This window comes from Colobus angolensis, unplaced genomic scaffold, assembly GCF_000951035.1.
Source record: "Colobus angolensis palliatus isolate OR3802 unplaced genomic scaffold, Cang.pa_1.0 Scaffold115, whole genome shotgun sequence".
NCBI classification, from domain to species: domain Eukaryota; kingdom Metazoa; phylum Chordata; class Mammalia; order Primates; family Cercopithecidae; genus Colobus; species Colobus angolensis.
The window spans coordinates 1,153,911-1,168,354 of NW_012112586.1; the positions used below are offsets into that span (position 1 = coordinate 1,153,911).

The following is a 14,444-nucleotide window of genomic DNA, read 5'->3' on the forward strand; positions in this document are numbered from 1 at the left end:
ATATGTGACTGTGTGGTGGGAGTGTATGTGTGTGTGTGTGTTGTGGTGGAAGTATATATGTGTGTGGTGGGAGTGTATGTGTGACTGTGAGTGTGCCTGTGTGTGGTGGGAGTGTGTGTGTGTGTGTGAGTGTGTGGTGGGAGTATATGTGTGACTGTGTGTGAGTGTGCCTGTGTGTGGTGGGAGTGTGTGTGTGTGTGAGTGTGTGGTGGGAGTGTATGTGTGACTGTGAGTGTGCCTGTGTGTGGGTGAGAGTGTGTGTGTGTGAGTGCGCCTGTATGTGGGTGGGAGTATGTGTGACTGGGAGTGTGTGTGTGCTTGACTGTGTTCCTGATTATGTTGCATGCATGTGCATCTATGGTGCATTTTCATGTGAGTGTGAATGTGACTGATTCTAAGAATTGGCTCACACAATTGCGGGGCTGCCAAGTCTGAGATCCTTAAGGTGGGCAGCAGGTGGGGTTTCTGCGTCGTTTCGGTGCTGTAGTCTGAAGGCTGCAGACCTGGGTGGGGTTTCTGTGTCGTTTCTGTGTGACGGTCTGAAGGCTGCAGACCTGGGTGGGGTTTATGTCATGGTCTGAAGGCTGCAGACCCAAGTGGGGTTTCCGTGTTGTGGTCTGAAAGCTGGCATCCTTCTCTGGGAACCCCCACCCCTTTTGCTCTCGAGACCTGGCTGGGTGGGGCCTGCCCTTGTGCCTGCTGCTATGTGGAGTGCCCACTGACGCAGGCGTCACTCACAGCTGCAGACACGGTTCCAGCAGCACCTCACATCCACTGAATGACGGGACCTTCACCTCCTGAGCCGACGTAAACCAGCATTAACTAGTACTGACTGACTATCTGCTGCGTGCAAGGAAACCACAGGACTGACAGTCTAGGCCAGCGGTGCCCGCTGAAGCAGCATGGATGTGTAACAATCCACTCTGAAATGTTACGGCCTGAGACAACCATTTCCTTGGCCCACAGCTCTGTGGGTTGGCACGTGGCCTGTGTGGAACAGAGCAGCTCTGCTCTCAGCTGGCCTTGCTGATGCAGGCAGTCGGCCGCCAGATGAGCGAGGTTGGCTGGTTGGGGTGGGGAGGAATGGGCTCAGCCGGGCGGCTTCTCTCTGTTCCACGTGGTCTCTTGTCCTCATGCTGGTGGGCAGGTTACAAGACAGAGATCGGTGTGAGCGTAGGCTCCTGAGGCCCGGGCTTGGCCTTGGCACTGGGTGGGTTCTGCCCCTTCTGTTGGTCCAGGCAAATCGTGATGAAGGGCTAGGGTGATTGCATCCCTCTCTCAGCAGGGAGAGCTGCACACATTGACACCAGAAGGTGAGTCCAGCTTGGCCCCAGTTGCTCTCAGCGCAGAGTGCCAGCCGGGCTCTGGCCTCCTTCACCTGATCTTCCTCCAGTGTGGCCAAGAAGGGGAGGGCCCGGGCCTCCTGCCTCTTGAGAGCCTCTGAGAGGTGGGCCGCGTGCCTCTGGCTCCTGCAGGAGGATTTTGCCTGATCCTTAGGTGTTGGTTTCCTCTGGCCCACAGAGTGGAGAATTTATTGCCAATATTTATCTGAAATTTATAGAGGGTTTAAACTGTTTCCCTTGAGGCTGTGATGGTAGGGGCTTTAAATTCTTCCTCTGTATAAGCATCAGTCTCCCAGGGAGCATGGCAGGAGGCAGATCTGCCAGTCAGATGATGTATTGGTCCCTGGCTTCAAAATATGTTAACAATTACAAGGTCATTAACTCTGACGCAGAAAAGAGACCTGCCCCGGGCGTGGGGACGCCGCACACCAGTGCCGCTTGCCTGAGGAGTCGTGCAGGGTAGGGGCGGTGGGGAGCCCTGTCCTGTTCTTTCCCTGTTTTGCAGGGATTGGAAAGGGGATGTTGCTGAGGGCATGGGGGTTCACTCTCCGACTTTATCACTCCTGAGCTAATGGTACTGCTGAAAAGCCAGGTCACACAAGCTGTGGGCCCGTGTGGTTAGGGGCACTCCACACACCCTGAAAACTCAGGGGTCTGCAGCCCAAGCCAGGAGACTGAACCTGCCCAGCCCCCAGCCGTGACGGTCCTTAGCTAATGATGGAAGCCAGCCGACTCCCACCACCCGGGAGCCTCGCCTCTCCCGTAGCTTCGGTCCTTCTAGAGACATGGTGGGGGGCCCGAGGGCTGAGACACCTGAGGCTGCATTCACCCAAGAAGGGGCCTCGGCGCCACCCGCAAGCTCAGCACACACTGACGGGGCTGGAACCCGCGGACCCGGCTTGGGGAGGCCTTGTAGACTGCCCAGCAGTCTCGCCAGGTTCCACGTCCCCAACGCCTCAGAAAGCCCCAGGGACAGAGTGGCCGTAAGTGGCTGTGGAGCCCCTAAAGGGAACACATTCGTTCTGCAGCTGTTTATCAAGCACCTACTGTGCGCCGGGCCTCGCGCTGAGCACTGGGAGGCAGCCGTGAGCGGAAGCGACAGAAACCCTGTCCTGTGGAGTTGAGTCGCGGGGAGGGGCAGGCGGAGACGGGGTGGACAGGAAGCGGCGCCGTACTGAGGGGTGTGAGCCTCCGGTCCAGACACCCAGCCGCGGGGCAAGGACGGTGGCTCTAAACAGGACGTCGGGAGAGGACTCACACTGAAGGCTTGATGGCGACATCTGAGGTTTATTTTTACTTTTTATGTTTTCAGACAGGGTCTCACTCTATTACCCAGGTTGGAGAGTGTTAAGTGATCTTGGCTCACTGCAGCCTCAACCTCCCGGGCTCAGGCGATCCTCCCACCTCAGCCTCCCAAGCAGCTGGGACCGCAGGCACGCACCACCACACCCGGCCCGGCTACTTTTGTTTGTTTCTGTGGAGATGGGGTCTCACTATGCTGCCCAGCCTCGCTCTTTTTTAATGGAAAATGGGACTGTCCCCGTTCGCGGGGTGCGGCGTGCCACGCTCAGGTCAGGCAACTGCACAGCTGCCATCTCCACATTTGCCGTTTGCTTGCGTGGGGGCTCGGCTCCTCCTCCAGCTGCCGTCCGGGTCGTGGTCAGGCCTGCGGCCCTCCCTCAGCGGCACCGGCACCCGCTCCTCTCTGCTCGTGGTTTTGGTCCTTTTTGTTTTTTGAGACGTAGTCTCGCTCTGTCGCCCAGGCTGGCGTGCAGTGGTGTGATCTCAGCTCACTGCAACCTCTGCCACCCGGGTTCAGGAGATTCTCATGTTTCAGCCTCCTGAGTAGCTGGGACTACAGGCATCCGCCACCACGCCCAGCTAATTTTTGCATTTTTAGTAGAGATGTGGTTTCATCATGTTGGCCAGGCTGGTCTTGAACTCCTGGCCTCAAGTGATCCACCCGCCTCGGCCTCCCGAAGTGCTGGGATTACAAGTGTGAGCCACTGTGCCTGGCCGGTTTCGTGCCTTTAATCTCTCTGGCATTGGAGCTTTGAAGGCCGGAGGCAGCAGAGCACACAGAGACCTGGGAAGGATGCCCGGCGTGGGCACCGCCTGTGCCAAGGCCCAGAGGGGTGCGTGTGGGGGTGCCGGGAAGGCCAAGGTGCTTCAAACCCAGGGGGTGGGCAAGGCAGGTGTCAGGAGCCCCTGGGGGCTTCGTGTTCCCTGGGGTGAGGCCCGAGGACAGGATGCTGTGGTGGGTGGGGGGACCAAGTCTCTGTGGCCTCAGTGCTGGGGGTAGACAGGGAGGCTGAAGCTGCTGGAGGCCGCCGTGCCAGGTGCTCCTGAAGACGGGCGGGTGGATGATGGAGGACGAGGCTCTGTCTCACCCTTGTGGAGTTTACTCCGCTCTGACCCCTTCCAGTGAAGGGCGGCTCCGAGGCTCTTTCCTCCGTGGGCCCCCACCCCCTCCTTCTCGTGAAACCTGGGTGGTCTCAGGCTGAGGTGGAGACATCGGGAGAGTGGGAGGGCGGCGTACGGGATTCACCAGCAAGGCCCCTTCCCACCACAAACAGAAATCCTGACGCTGGTTCCCCTTCCCACCGCGAACAGAAATCCCGACACTGGTCTCGAGGCAGAAAGGAAGCCCTGGCTCAGGGGGCTGGAAAACCCCAGGCTGGGCTCCCAGCAGCTCCAGGCCAGCTTTTCTCAGACAGGCTGTCCTACAGCAGAGACAACAGACAGAAACCCAGAAACCACAACGCTCCCAGGGCACCCTCCTGCCACGACGTGAACCTGATGCAGAAACGCGGTTCACTCCCTCGGGACGCAGAGGCCAACTTCAGCCGGGCGTAGCAGCAGCACAGACTCCACCGTCCCGGGGAAGGAGCCGGAGCCCTGTGGGTGACGTGGGACTCCGGGGTGGGGTGTCCCGGGCCGGGCTGAGCAGCAAGGAGGCTCTGGGTTGCCGGACTGGGGTCAGGGAGACTGGCGTTAGCCGCGTGCCGTGTAATCATCTCCTCGAGGAGGGAGCGCGTCTGGGTCTGTCCTGCGGTGGGTGGTGTGGGAGAGGCCGTAAATGATCAGCGACGTAGCCTCCCGGTTCTCTCTCCCGCCTGGGGCTTGGCTTCCTGAAGGCAGAGTCGCGGGGAGGGAGGAGCCCCTGCTCCTCACACAAGGGGCTGGGGCTCTGGGGTGGGCTGATGGGCGGCCCCCGGAGGATGCAGCTAGGGACCCTGTGAGGGTGGCCCTCTTTGGGAAAAGGGGTCTTTGCAGACGTGATTAAGATAACGGCCTGGAGATGAGAGCAGCCTGGACTAGGAGGAACCAGAGTCCAGGGATGACTGAGGGATCCGAGCTCCGCTGGGAGAGGCTCCGCTCTGTGTGCCCCCACGGCTGGCCTGCCCTTGGCACCTTCTCAGCACTGCGGAGGGAACGGGCAATGCCAGGGCTGCCCACCCTTTCTCGGGTGGTAGTGGGGGATTCAGGAGATGAAGCACAGTGCCCGCCCTGGGCCTGGCACACTCGTCCAGCGCGGGAGGCTCAGGGCTGAGGACCTGAGCACAGCGGAGCTTGGGCCACGTGGATCAGACCCCTTTATTCATAGTGACGTCAGCCTGTGGGTGGCACCAGCATTTTTTTATGGGGTGGATGGGATGAGACAGGGGCTGGCTCAGGGCTCTCCAGGGAAGCAGATTAATAGCAGACATGGGTTTAGATGTGGATGTTCATCTAAGGAATTGACTCACACGGTTATAGAGGCTGAGAATACCGAGACTGGCCGTCGGCTGGCAGGCGCCCAGGGGAGCCGGTGGCGTGAGCTCCAAGCCTGAAGGCAGGAGAGGACCCACGACCCAGCCCAAATGGAGCAGTGTGAACACTCCCTCCCTCAGCCTTTCTGTCCTACTCAGGCCTGCAGGGGACAGATTTAAACATGGCTCCCACCAGAGGTCATGCACACGCCACCCAGAATAAGGGGAGAGCAAATGTCCCGGTGCTCCGTCCCCTGCCACGCTGACACAAAACTAACCCTCACAGGCAGGACAGCGCGGCGGGACAGGCCGGTGTTCAGTGAAACGACACGGAAGCACAAAAGGATACGTAGTGACAGATACATCTCTCCCGTGTGTGGGGGTCAGACAGCCGGGCGCTGCGGGGGTTTATTTGCTGGGCTTTTGTTCAGACCCAGGCTGTGTGTGTTCTGGGGATGCGTGGAGCGGCATCTGCACAGCAAACGGCTGTTTGTAAACAGATTGTTGGTGTGTTCGGGTGCTGGGGGAGGTGGTTGGTGCAGTGGGGCGGGGGGTTCCCTGCACAGAACAAGCAAGCACTGAGGGTAGGAACCACAGGACGAAAAACCTGGTAAGTGTTTGGGTCGGTGGAATAACTGCCCCTCAGACCCCACGGCCGTTGTGTGACGCACAAGAGAAAGAGGAGCCTGCACCAGACACAGCCCAGACCTGCTCCTTCTCTGTGGGCGGGGTCCCCTGAAAACAGCCCCCAGGAGGCAAAGCCCTGGGACCCACCAGGCCTGCAGGTGCCCTGGGAATGGAGGGCCGGGCCCCTTGGCCTCTCACAGGCCCCTGGCTGGCTGGGCTGCCCGCCTCTGTCGGGAAGGCCGCCTACACCCAGTGCCGTCTCCCTTTAGGTGTGGCAGTGCGGTGGCAGCATGGAGGTGCTGCCCTGCTCCCGCGTGGCCCACATCGAGCGCACCAGGAAGCCCTACAACAATGACATCGACTACTACGCCAAGCGCAACGCCCTGCGCGCCGCCGAGGTGTGGATGGACGACTTCAAGTCCCACGTGTACATGGCCTGGAACATCCCCATGACGGTGAGTCCCCCACGGCCGGGAGCCGGGGCCACGCCCCAGGGTCGGGGTCAACGCCATGGTAGAGCGCAGGGAGGCCCCGTGCAGGTGTGAGCAGGTGCAAGCAGGTGTGTGTCGGTGTGAGTGGGGGAGCTGTCTGCCTGCGAAGGAGCCTTCCTCATACCAGGAAGAGACCAGCTCACACCAAACCCGTTGTGGTGGATGTTTTTCTCTCAACTGCTGGTGGTTAGAAGCCAGGGAGGGGCAGCCTCTCCCCAACCTGGTGCCGCTGCCTCAGCCAGGGCCCCACTTATCACCCTGCACAGTACCTGTCGGCCAGCGCGGCCCCCTCCCCTCCCCCAGCCCTGGGAAGCCTCAAATGGCTGTTTCATGAACGGCTCATACACTGTGTGGCTTGCCGCCCTCAGCACCACATCTTCCAGGTCACCCCCGCCGTGGCTGAGTCACGTCCATGGTGTGAACGGGCCGGTCGTGTGGCTCCACTCCTTCGTGGATGGATGTTATGGCTGTTTCCTGTTGGGTTTTGGCCTGTGAGTGGCTGACCTGCTTCAAGTCGAGGATTGCCGTTTGTTTTCTAATTTGTAGTCGACCAATTTCCCATAAAGAGCCTGAATTCTGGCTTTTCTCAAAGCGCCCCAGCCCCCACAAGCCTAAGAAGGGCAGGTGCTGAGACAGGAGGCTGCCACCCCCCAGCGTCTCTGGGAACCACCCCCTTCCTTCCCTGGCCACTGTAGGCATTGGGTCCCTGAGTTCCGGGAGGACTCATCTTAGAAACAGCCTTGTGTTTTGCATCAACCCCAGTAAGCACCAGATCTTAAGTCATGACCCAGTGTGCACACACACGTGTATATTTACATCCGTCCACATACAGCACTTTGCATCCACAGTACCAGTCATCCTTCTCACTCACAATATACTACTTCTTAAAAATTCCACTATAGCCCCTAAATTGGTTCACCACCCCCTGCTGGACTGCACCCTCACGTGTGGGCGACACAGCCTGGAGGGACCCCAGGCTGGACCGTTCACCGTGCAAACCCAGCATCCCACCCCCAGATCAGCTCCCACGGCAGCTTCCGTCAGGCAGGTCGGGAGTCTGTGGACACATGCACTTGTGTCTGAGAGATGAGAAGAGGGTACCCGGTGCTCCTACAGCCTTGTTTCCCACGAAGTGATTTGGAAAACGTGCAGGGTGACGACGTCCCCAAGTGTGTGGGCAACTGAGGGAGGGGCTCCAGGCCCCCGGGCAGTGAGGCCGGCAAATGCCTGTCACCTCCCTGTGTCCAAGGGCCCTGGCGTGAGCCCCTTGACTAATCAAAGCCTCATAACAAAGCAACAATGAGTTTCTGGTGTGATCGCCCCACTTTACCAATGAGAAACTGAGGCACAGAGAGGGTAAGGGACTGTCCCAGGGCCACACACCAGAAGGTGACAGGATTCAAGCCCAGGCCTTGCAGGCCAAGTCATCTGCCCTCCTCACAAGGCCTGAGCCTGGAGGGTCCCTGGGCAGGAGGCAGGTGCTCCCTCAGGGCTGGCTGCCCATCAGAGAGTGCTGGGCCCACAGCCCCTCAGGCCCCACAATCCCAGGAAGACATGGACCCCACACACGGCTGTGGGTTCTCACGGCAGGGGACACGGGTCAAAGTCAGCAGAGGGAAGAGAGCCCAGGCCGGGCCCAGGAGAGACTGGGCGCGAGCTCCCAGGTGTCCCCTCCCAGGGGGTCCCGTGGACTTGATTCTCCAGCACCCATGCGTGACAACATGTGCCAGGCGGGGCCAGCCAGGAGCCCCCGAGCCTCGGTGTCCAGGGTCCTCACCAGGCTGGTCTCGTGGATATGGCTGACCTTGGTCTCCGCCCTCCAGCGGCCATGCCAGGTGAGCAGGGCTGTCTTCTCAGGCAGGAGGTTCCTGGGCCCAGGGGGGTGTGGCAAGCCAGCTGCAGCAGGGGCCGTCTGTCCAGGCTGGGGCTGGTCTTCGGCAGGGCCCTTCCCCTCAGGAGCAGCTGCCTCGGACCCTCTGTGGATATTGGGAGGCTGGGGGGGTCCCACCTGGGTGGGGCCTCAGCCCCCGAATCCCTGGGGGAGGCTGCTCCTGTGAGGGGACTCGGTCCCTGGAGCTCCCCCAACCTCATCCTGGGGACGGTGACACTCATGTGCCCTCCCGCCTCCTTCTGGCCTTGCAGAACCCAGGGGTGGACTTCGGGGACGTGTCTGAGAGGCTGGCCCTGCGCCAGAGGCTGAAGTGCCGCAGCTTCAAGTGGTACCTGGAGAACGTGTACCCGGAGATGAGGATCTACAACAACACCCTCACGTACGGAGAGGTAGCGCCTCCCCCAAGGGCCCCGTGCAGCCCGACAGGCCTTCCACCCTGACTCCCGCACACACATGTGCATTCAGGGGGAGGCAGGCACATCCACGTGCACACACAAGGTGCAGGTTCACATGAACATATGCACCTGTAGACACGCATGTCCATACACACCCATTCCTTCACAGGGACCTGCCTAGAGGCAGACGTGTAGTCACATCCATGCATACACGTGTTCACATGCCTGATTCAGACATATCTATGCACTCACGTGTATGTGCACACAGGCATGCATGCACTCACCTAGACGTGTGTAAAGGGACACATTCACAGGCATGTGCGCAAACCCATGCAAACATATGTACAAGTGCACGTGGACACGAGTATACATCTGCACACAGTTTTGCTCATATAGACACAGAGCTCTTCATCCACAAATGTATGTTTCACGAAGTGCATGAACCCCAAAGGGGCTTGCCTGTGCACAGATAAACATACAAGCACTTGTTATCAAGGAACAATAGTGTGCATGTGTGTACACATCTGCATCCACAGATGCAGAGCCGTGTTCATACCCCACCACGTGTGCGTGCAGGTGCCCACACAGACACACACAATGGGTGACATGCACGCCCACACTCATACAGGCACATCAGCTACACAGAGACCCCGTCTCCGCCGGCCCCCACCTGCACTGCGCTCTGTAAAGCCAGCAAGAAGGTGCTGCTTTTCTGCCCTCCCCCCGGTCTGTGCAGGGGACCCGGTGCCTCCCACCATGGGACTCGAGTGTCCCAGCCCTGAGCTGGCAGCCTCCCTGTGCTTCTGCTCTGCCCACTCCGTCCTCAATCAGCCGAGTTCAGGCACTGCCCACCCAGAGCAGCTGGGTGTTTCTAATTTGTAGTCAACATCCCAGCTCTGTTGGACTTTCTCAGCAGTCCCTGTTCAAACCTGTGTGTCCTCTCGCAGTGGCCATGATGGAGGGGTTAGCTGCCGCTGCAAACCCAGCAGCCTGGAAACGCAGTGGACAAAAGCAATAAGCGTCTACCCTTGCTCACAAGCCAGGGCCACCTGCGCAGTGCTGCTGGCCTGGGCCAGGCTGTGCTGATCTCGGATGGGCCTGTTCTGGTGGCTGGAGGTTGGCTGCCCGATGACAACTCACTCCCCAGCAGGCTGGCCTGGGCTTGTTCAGGGTGGTGTCAGGATTCCTTCCAGACAGAGTGGAAGCTGGAAGGTCTCCCAAGGATCCAAGCCAAGGCCAGCCCAGGCTCCAAGGCCGGCGAGCGGTCTCTACCCACTCAGTGGGAGCTGCAAGGGTGCAGGGAGCAGGCGACAAGGCAGGGAAGCCCCCCCCCACCCCATGGCTTAGGGCCTCCATCCCTGCTGCTGAGAAAGGCTGACACCGCCGTCCTCAAGCCTTCCCTAGTGACTGATGGCCAAGTCTCCATCTGTGCATGGCAGATACATCCATGTCTCCATCAGTGACAGACTCAGTCGGCCACCCCTTCCCGGGAGGTCCAGCAAGTCCCTTCCCAGGCAGCGCACCCAGCCAGAGCACTCCACAAGCCCCCCCTCCTCCCGGGAGCACCTCCTTAGGTGCTGGCTGCGTGAAGCTCTGTGGGGCTCCACCCTCAGGTGACCCTGGACTTTTTCCCGGGGCTTCTGGTTGCAGGTGAGAAACAGCAAAGCCAGCGGCTACTGCCTGGACCAGGGAGCGGAGGACGGCGACCGGGCGATCCTCTACCCCTGCCACGGGATGTCCTCCCAGGTAGGAGTAGCAGCAGCCACCCGTGGAGCTCCCAAGGGGGGCACCCCAGGCCACCCGGACCCCACACCCTGGGCAGAGGCACGGGGCCAGCCTGCTGGGGTGTTCTGATGCCACCAGGGCTGCATTCCAGGGCTTGGAGCAGCCTGAGGGCCACTCGAGAAGGGGCCTCCCAGCCTGCCCCACCTGGAAGGCAGCAGAACGCGGTGAATTGCACAGCCTGGGCCGGGCGCAGTGGCTCACACCTGTCATCCCAGCATGATGGGAGGCCAAGGCAGAGTCTGCTTGATCACGTAAGCCCAGGAATTGAGACCAGCCTGGGCAGTGTGGCGAAACCCTGTCTCTACAAAAAATACGAAAATTAGCCGGGCATGGTGGTGCATGCCTGTAGTCCCAGCTACTCGGGAGGCTGAGGCAGGAGGATCACCTGAGCCTGCGATGCAGAGGTTGAGCCAAGATCGCGCCACTGCACTCCAGCCTGGGCACCAGAGAAAGACCCTGTCTCAAAAAAATTAAAAGGAACCAAGCCTTTGGGGTCAGATGGGCTGTGGGCATATCACTGCCCCCTCAGTCAAGAGAGATGGCAACAGTATGTACCGCTCAGGGCTGCTGGTGATGAAAGTGGAAGATGTGGAGGCATTTGCCCCACGGTGGGTTAATATGGAAATAGTGCTGTTGCAACAGCAGAGTCTATTAACCACCGAGCCATCCCCACCTGGGCGGGGACTCACCTGCAGCGCGGGCCCAGCCCCGTGGAATCGGTGGTCAGGGACTGGCCATAGTGAAGGTCCGAGCCATTCTGACCACAACCTCCATAAAGAGCTGGGCATTTCTAGCCCCACAGGAATGCATGTTCTGCTCACACACGGCGCTTTTCAGTGAGCACTACGTGTCACCCAAGTAAACCCGACTCCTGTCCTCCCTGAAACGAGTGGGGCCACGCTCTGAGTCTGAGCCCCGTTCATGACGTCTGTCGGGAGCCTGGCCCTGCGGAGCTTCTGGGCGCCGTCCAGCCCACATCCCCACATGGGCCCTGCCCGGCAGGCCTCTCCCACCCACAACGGTGTCCCCAGGGTGGGAGGCTCCAAGGCAGCTGCTCAGGGCCCCGTTTGCAGCTCGCACAGCCTTTCCGTGCTTACCAGGGAGCCTGGGCTGGAGCACGGGCCATGGCACCCCCGGGCCTGGACACTGCTCACACAGCCCCGGTGGTCCTGTCCCCAGCTGGTGCGGTACAGCGCTGATGGCCTGCTACAGCTGGGGCCTCTGGGCTCCACAGCCTTCTTGCCCGACTCCAAGTGTCTGGTGGATGACGGCAGGGGCCGCACGCCCACCCTGAGGAAGTGTGAGGATGTGGCGAGGCCCACACAGCGGCTGTGGGACTTCACCCAGGTCAGCCATTGGGGAAGGGGGGCCGTGGGGTTGGGACAGGGCCGCTGGGACCCCTGGGCGCCTCTGCCACTAGAGCCAGCCCACTGGGTGGGAGCTGGAGTGCAGCAGTGGGTGGTCAGGGGATGGGGCCTTGGATCAGCTGCTCCCTCGAGGGCCCCGATGCTCTCAGAGAGGGCAGGTGACTGGCCAGGGTCACACAGCCAGAGAAGGGCCGGGCTGGACAGTCTGATCATAGCCCTGCATCTGCCTCTTCCAGCCTCGGGTGCCCAGGGTGGAGGCAGGATTAGGGAGGGGATGAGGTGTGACTCCAACCTGGGCTGCTAGCTCTGCAGGAACGATGGGCGATCCTCAAAGCTCCACTGACGTCAGCCCCTTCCTGGCCCCTGGGTGCTGCTGTGATGCTGGGTTTCCAGTCAAGCTGCCCCAAGAATGAGCACGAGGGCTGAGAGCACGAAGCAGCCGCCGGGGGTGGGGGTGGGGGACGAGGACGCCTGCACCCCGGCTGACTTGGTGTGACTGTCCCCACAGAGCGGCCCCATTGTGAGCCGGGCCACGGGCCGCTGCCTGGAGGTGGAGATGTCCAAAGATGCCAACTTCGGGCTCCGGCTGGTGGTGCAGAGGTGCTCGGGGCAGAAGTGGATGATCAGAAACTGGATCAAACACGCACGGCACTGACCCCGCCTCTGTCTGGACCCCCCCACGGACCTCGGGAAGGCGCTGGGCCAAGCCAGTGTGGCTGAGTGGCCGGGGTATGCCCAGCAGACACAGCAAGGCAGGGCTCTATGTGCAGCCAGGACAGCAGAGGCCGAGGGGCCGGGGTGTGGCTGAGTGACCAGGGTGTCAGCCACCGCATCTGGAGTACAGCTTCTCCAAGGACAGGCGGTTCTACCCAAGGGAGGGCGTCTGGGGACAGTGACACCGACTCAAACACGTGCCTTCTCCACGGTATCTCCTGGCCGGGCTGCTGGGACAGACGCCGCCTCTGCATGTACCACAGCCCCCCTACGCCCCATAGGGTGGCCAAGCCCCAGACCACGCGCCAGGCGGCGCCCCGGCGTCTTCCACCCGCGGCCTCCCATGCTCCAAGCAGCCTCCCCCAGCCCTTGCAACCGCTCAGCCCTCCAACCGAGACCTAAGTCACACATCACAACGCAGCTCCTCGTGGTCTGGTAAGAGGTGGTGCTGGGGGACATGGACAGCGACAAACCTGAGGCTGTGTCTAGGAGGCTGGTGCGACTGCTTCAGCAGAGACCAAATAAAGAGGATTAGGCAGCAGCGCTGTGTGTGTCTTCCTTGGAGCTGAGCCGGGGGGTGGGGCCTGGGCCCTGCCACAGTCCTCGCCTGTTTTAATAAATACAGTTTTATTGGCGCCCAGCCATGCCCATTTGCTTACTATTGTCTGTGGCCACCGCTGTGGGGCTCTCGGTGCAGAGTTGAGCCATGGCCGTGTAGCTCACAAAGCCGCAGACGTGGACTCTGGCTGACGCCCGTGCTGGGATGTGGCCCGGCAGGTGGCCTCACGTGTGCAGGCCATGAACTCAACACAGCCAGAAAAATGGAGGCGAGCACGTCCCCTGCAGCCGCACATGGCAGCTGGAGGCCGTCAGCCTGAGAACTCACCCGAACAGAAAACCAAACCACGTGTTCTTATTCATGGGAGCTGAACGCTGTGTGCACATGACACAGAGAGGGAACAGCAGACGCCAGGGACTCCAGAGGGGTGGCTGGGAGGAGGACGAGGGCTGGAAAACCACCTGTTGGGAGCCGCGTCCACTCCCCGGGTGAAGGGATCGTTAGAAGCCAAAACCTCAGCATCACGCTATACACCCACATAACAAACCCACACATGTATCCGCGAATCTAAAATTAAAAAAAAACAGGCCCAGCACAGTGGCTCATGCCTATAATCCCAGCACTTTGGGAGGCTGAGGTGGGTGGATCAACTGAGGTCAGGAATTCAAGACCATCCTGGCCAACATGGTGAAATCCCATCTCTACTAAAAATACAAAAATTAGCCAGGGGTGGTGGGTGCACCTGTAATCCCAGCTACTCTGGAGGCTGAGGCAGGAGAATAGCTTGAACCCGGGAGGTAGAGATTGCAGTGAGCTGAGATCATACCACTGCACTCCAGCCTGGGCCACAGAGAGAGGCTCCATCTCAAAGAAATAAAACAATGGGTACCAAATTTGGCAAGTCCAGGCTCCGAGTCCCCAGGGAGTGAGGACGCTGACCTGTTGTCACCAGTCGGAGTTCAGCCTGCAGGGACACTTCACTGGCCACTAGCCCTGCGGGAGGCGGTGGGGCTGTGCTTCACTGCTCTTTCCAAAGCCCAGGGTGGCGTGTTCCTCCCCCAGCACCCTGCCGCGGGGGTGCCCACCCACCACACGGCCCCTCTGCTCAACCCTTTCCTCTGGGACTCCCCGGTTGCTGCTTCCTGTTCCTGTAAGAAGCCCTGAGGGGTCCCAGTTCCTCTGTTCTCAGCAGAGAATTCTCCCAGCCCCAGCCCAAGCCTCAGCCCTCTGCTAGTCCAGACCTTGCCAAAACTCTGTGGCAAAACACAGGCAGTGAGTGGGGCCCCAAAAGTCAGTGGCTTGCCAGGGACCACCCCACCCCTAGCTAGACTCACGGGACTCCGGAAATTTCCCAGGTGAAGTCAGGATGCGCAGAGTCCCTTCACCTGCAACGTGCAGTGCCTGTAGTTTAGACCAAGAGGATGGCAGGTGCAAACTTGGCTCGCTCACACTCCAATTCATTAGGCAAATTGACAGGCAAGTCAAAACTGGCTTGTTCGTAGCCCACACAGGATCCCACA

At 60.4% G+C, this 14,444-nt stretch overlaps 1 protein-coding gene across 2 annotated transcripts in view; it reads left to right on the plus strand.

Annotated features, from left to right (window-relative positions):
- The window catches only part of GALNT9 (polypeptide N-acetylgalactosaminyltransferase 9), a 119,376-nt gene extending 106,367 nt beyond the window's left edge, over window positions 1-13,009 (plus strand). Inside the window, exons 1-7 of one of the 2 annotated variants that reach the window (XM_011961044.1) lie at window positions 3,682-3,785; window positions 4,073-4,243; window positions 5,992-6,177; window positions 8,356-8,493; window positions 10,150-10,245; window positions 11,464-11,631; window positions 12,160-13,009. In XM_011961044.1, coding sequence (XP_011816434.1) covers window positions 6,013-6,177; window positions 8,356-8,493; window positions 10,150-10,245; window positions 11,464-11,631; window positions 12,160-12,306 — 714 coding nt within the window. In that variant the 5' untranslated portion in view covers window positions 3,682-3,785; window positions 4,073-4,243; window positions 5,992-6,012 and the 3' untranslated portion in view covers window positions 12,307-13,009. Of the gene's footprint in view, window positions 1-3,681; window positions 3,786-4,072; window positions 4,244-5,991; window positions 6,178-8,355; window positions 8,494-10,149; window positions 10,246-11,463; window positions 11,632-12,159 lie in introns of those variants that run through there. The other variant, XM_011961036.1, reaches the window with a different exon arrangement.
- Window positions 13,010-14,444: the final 1,435 nt, after the last annotated feature.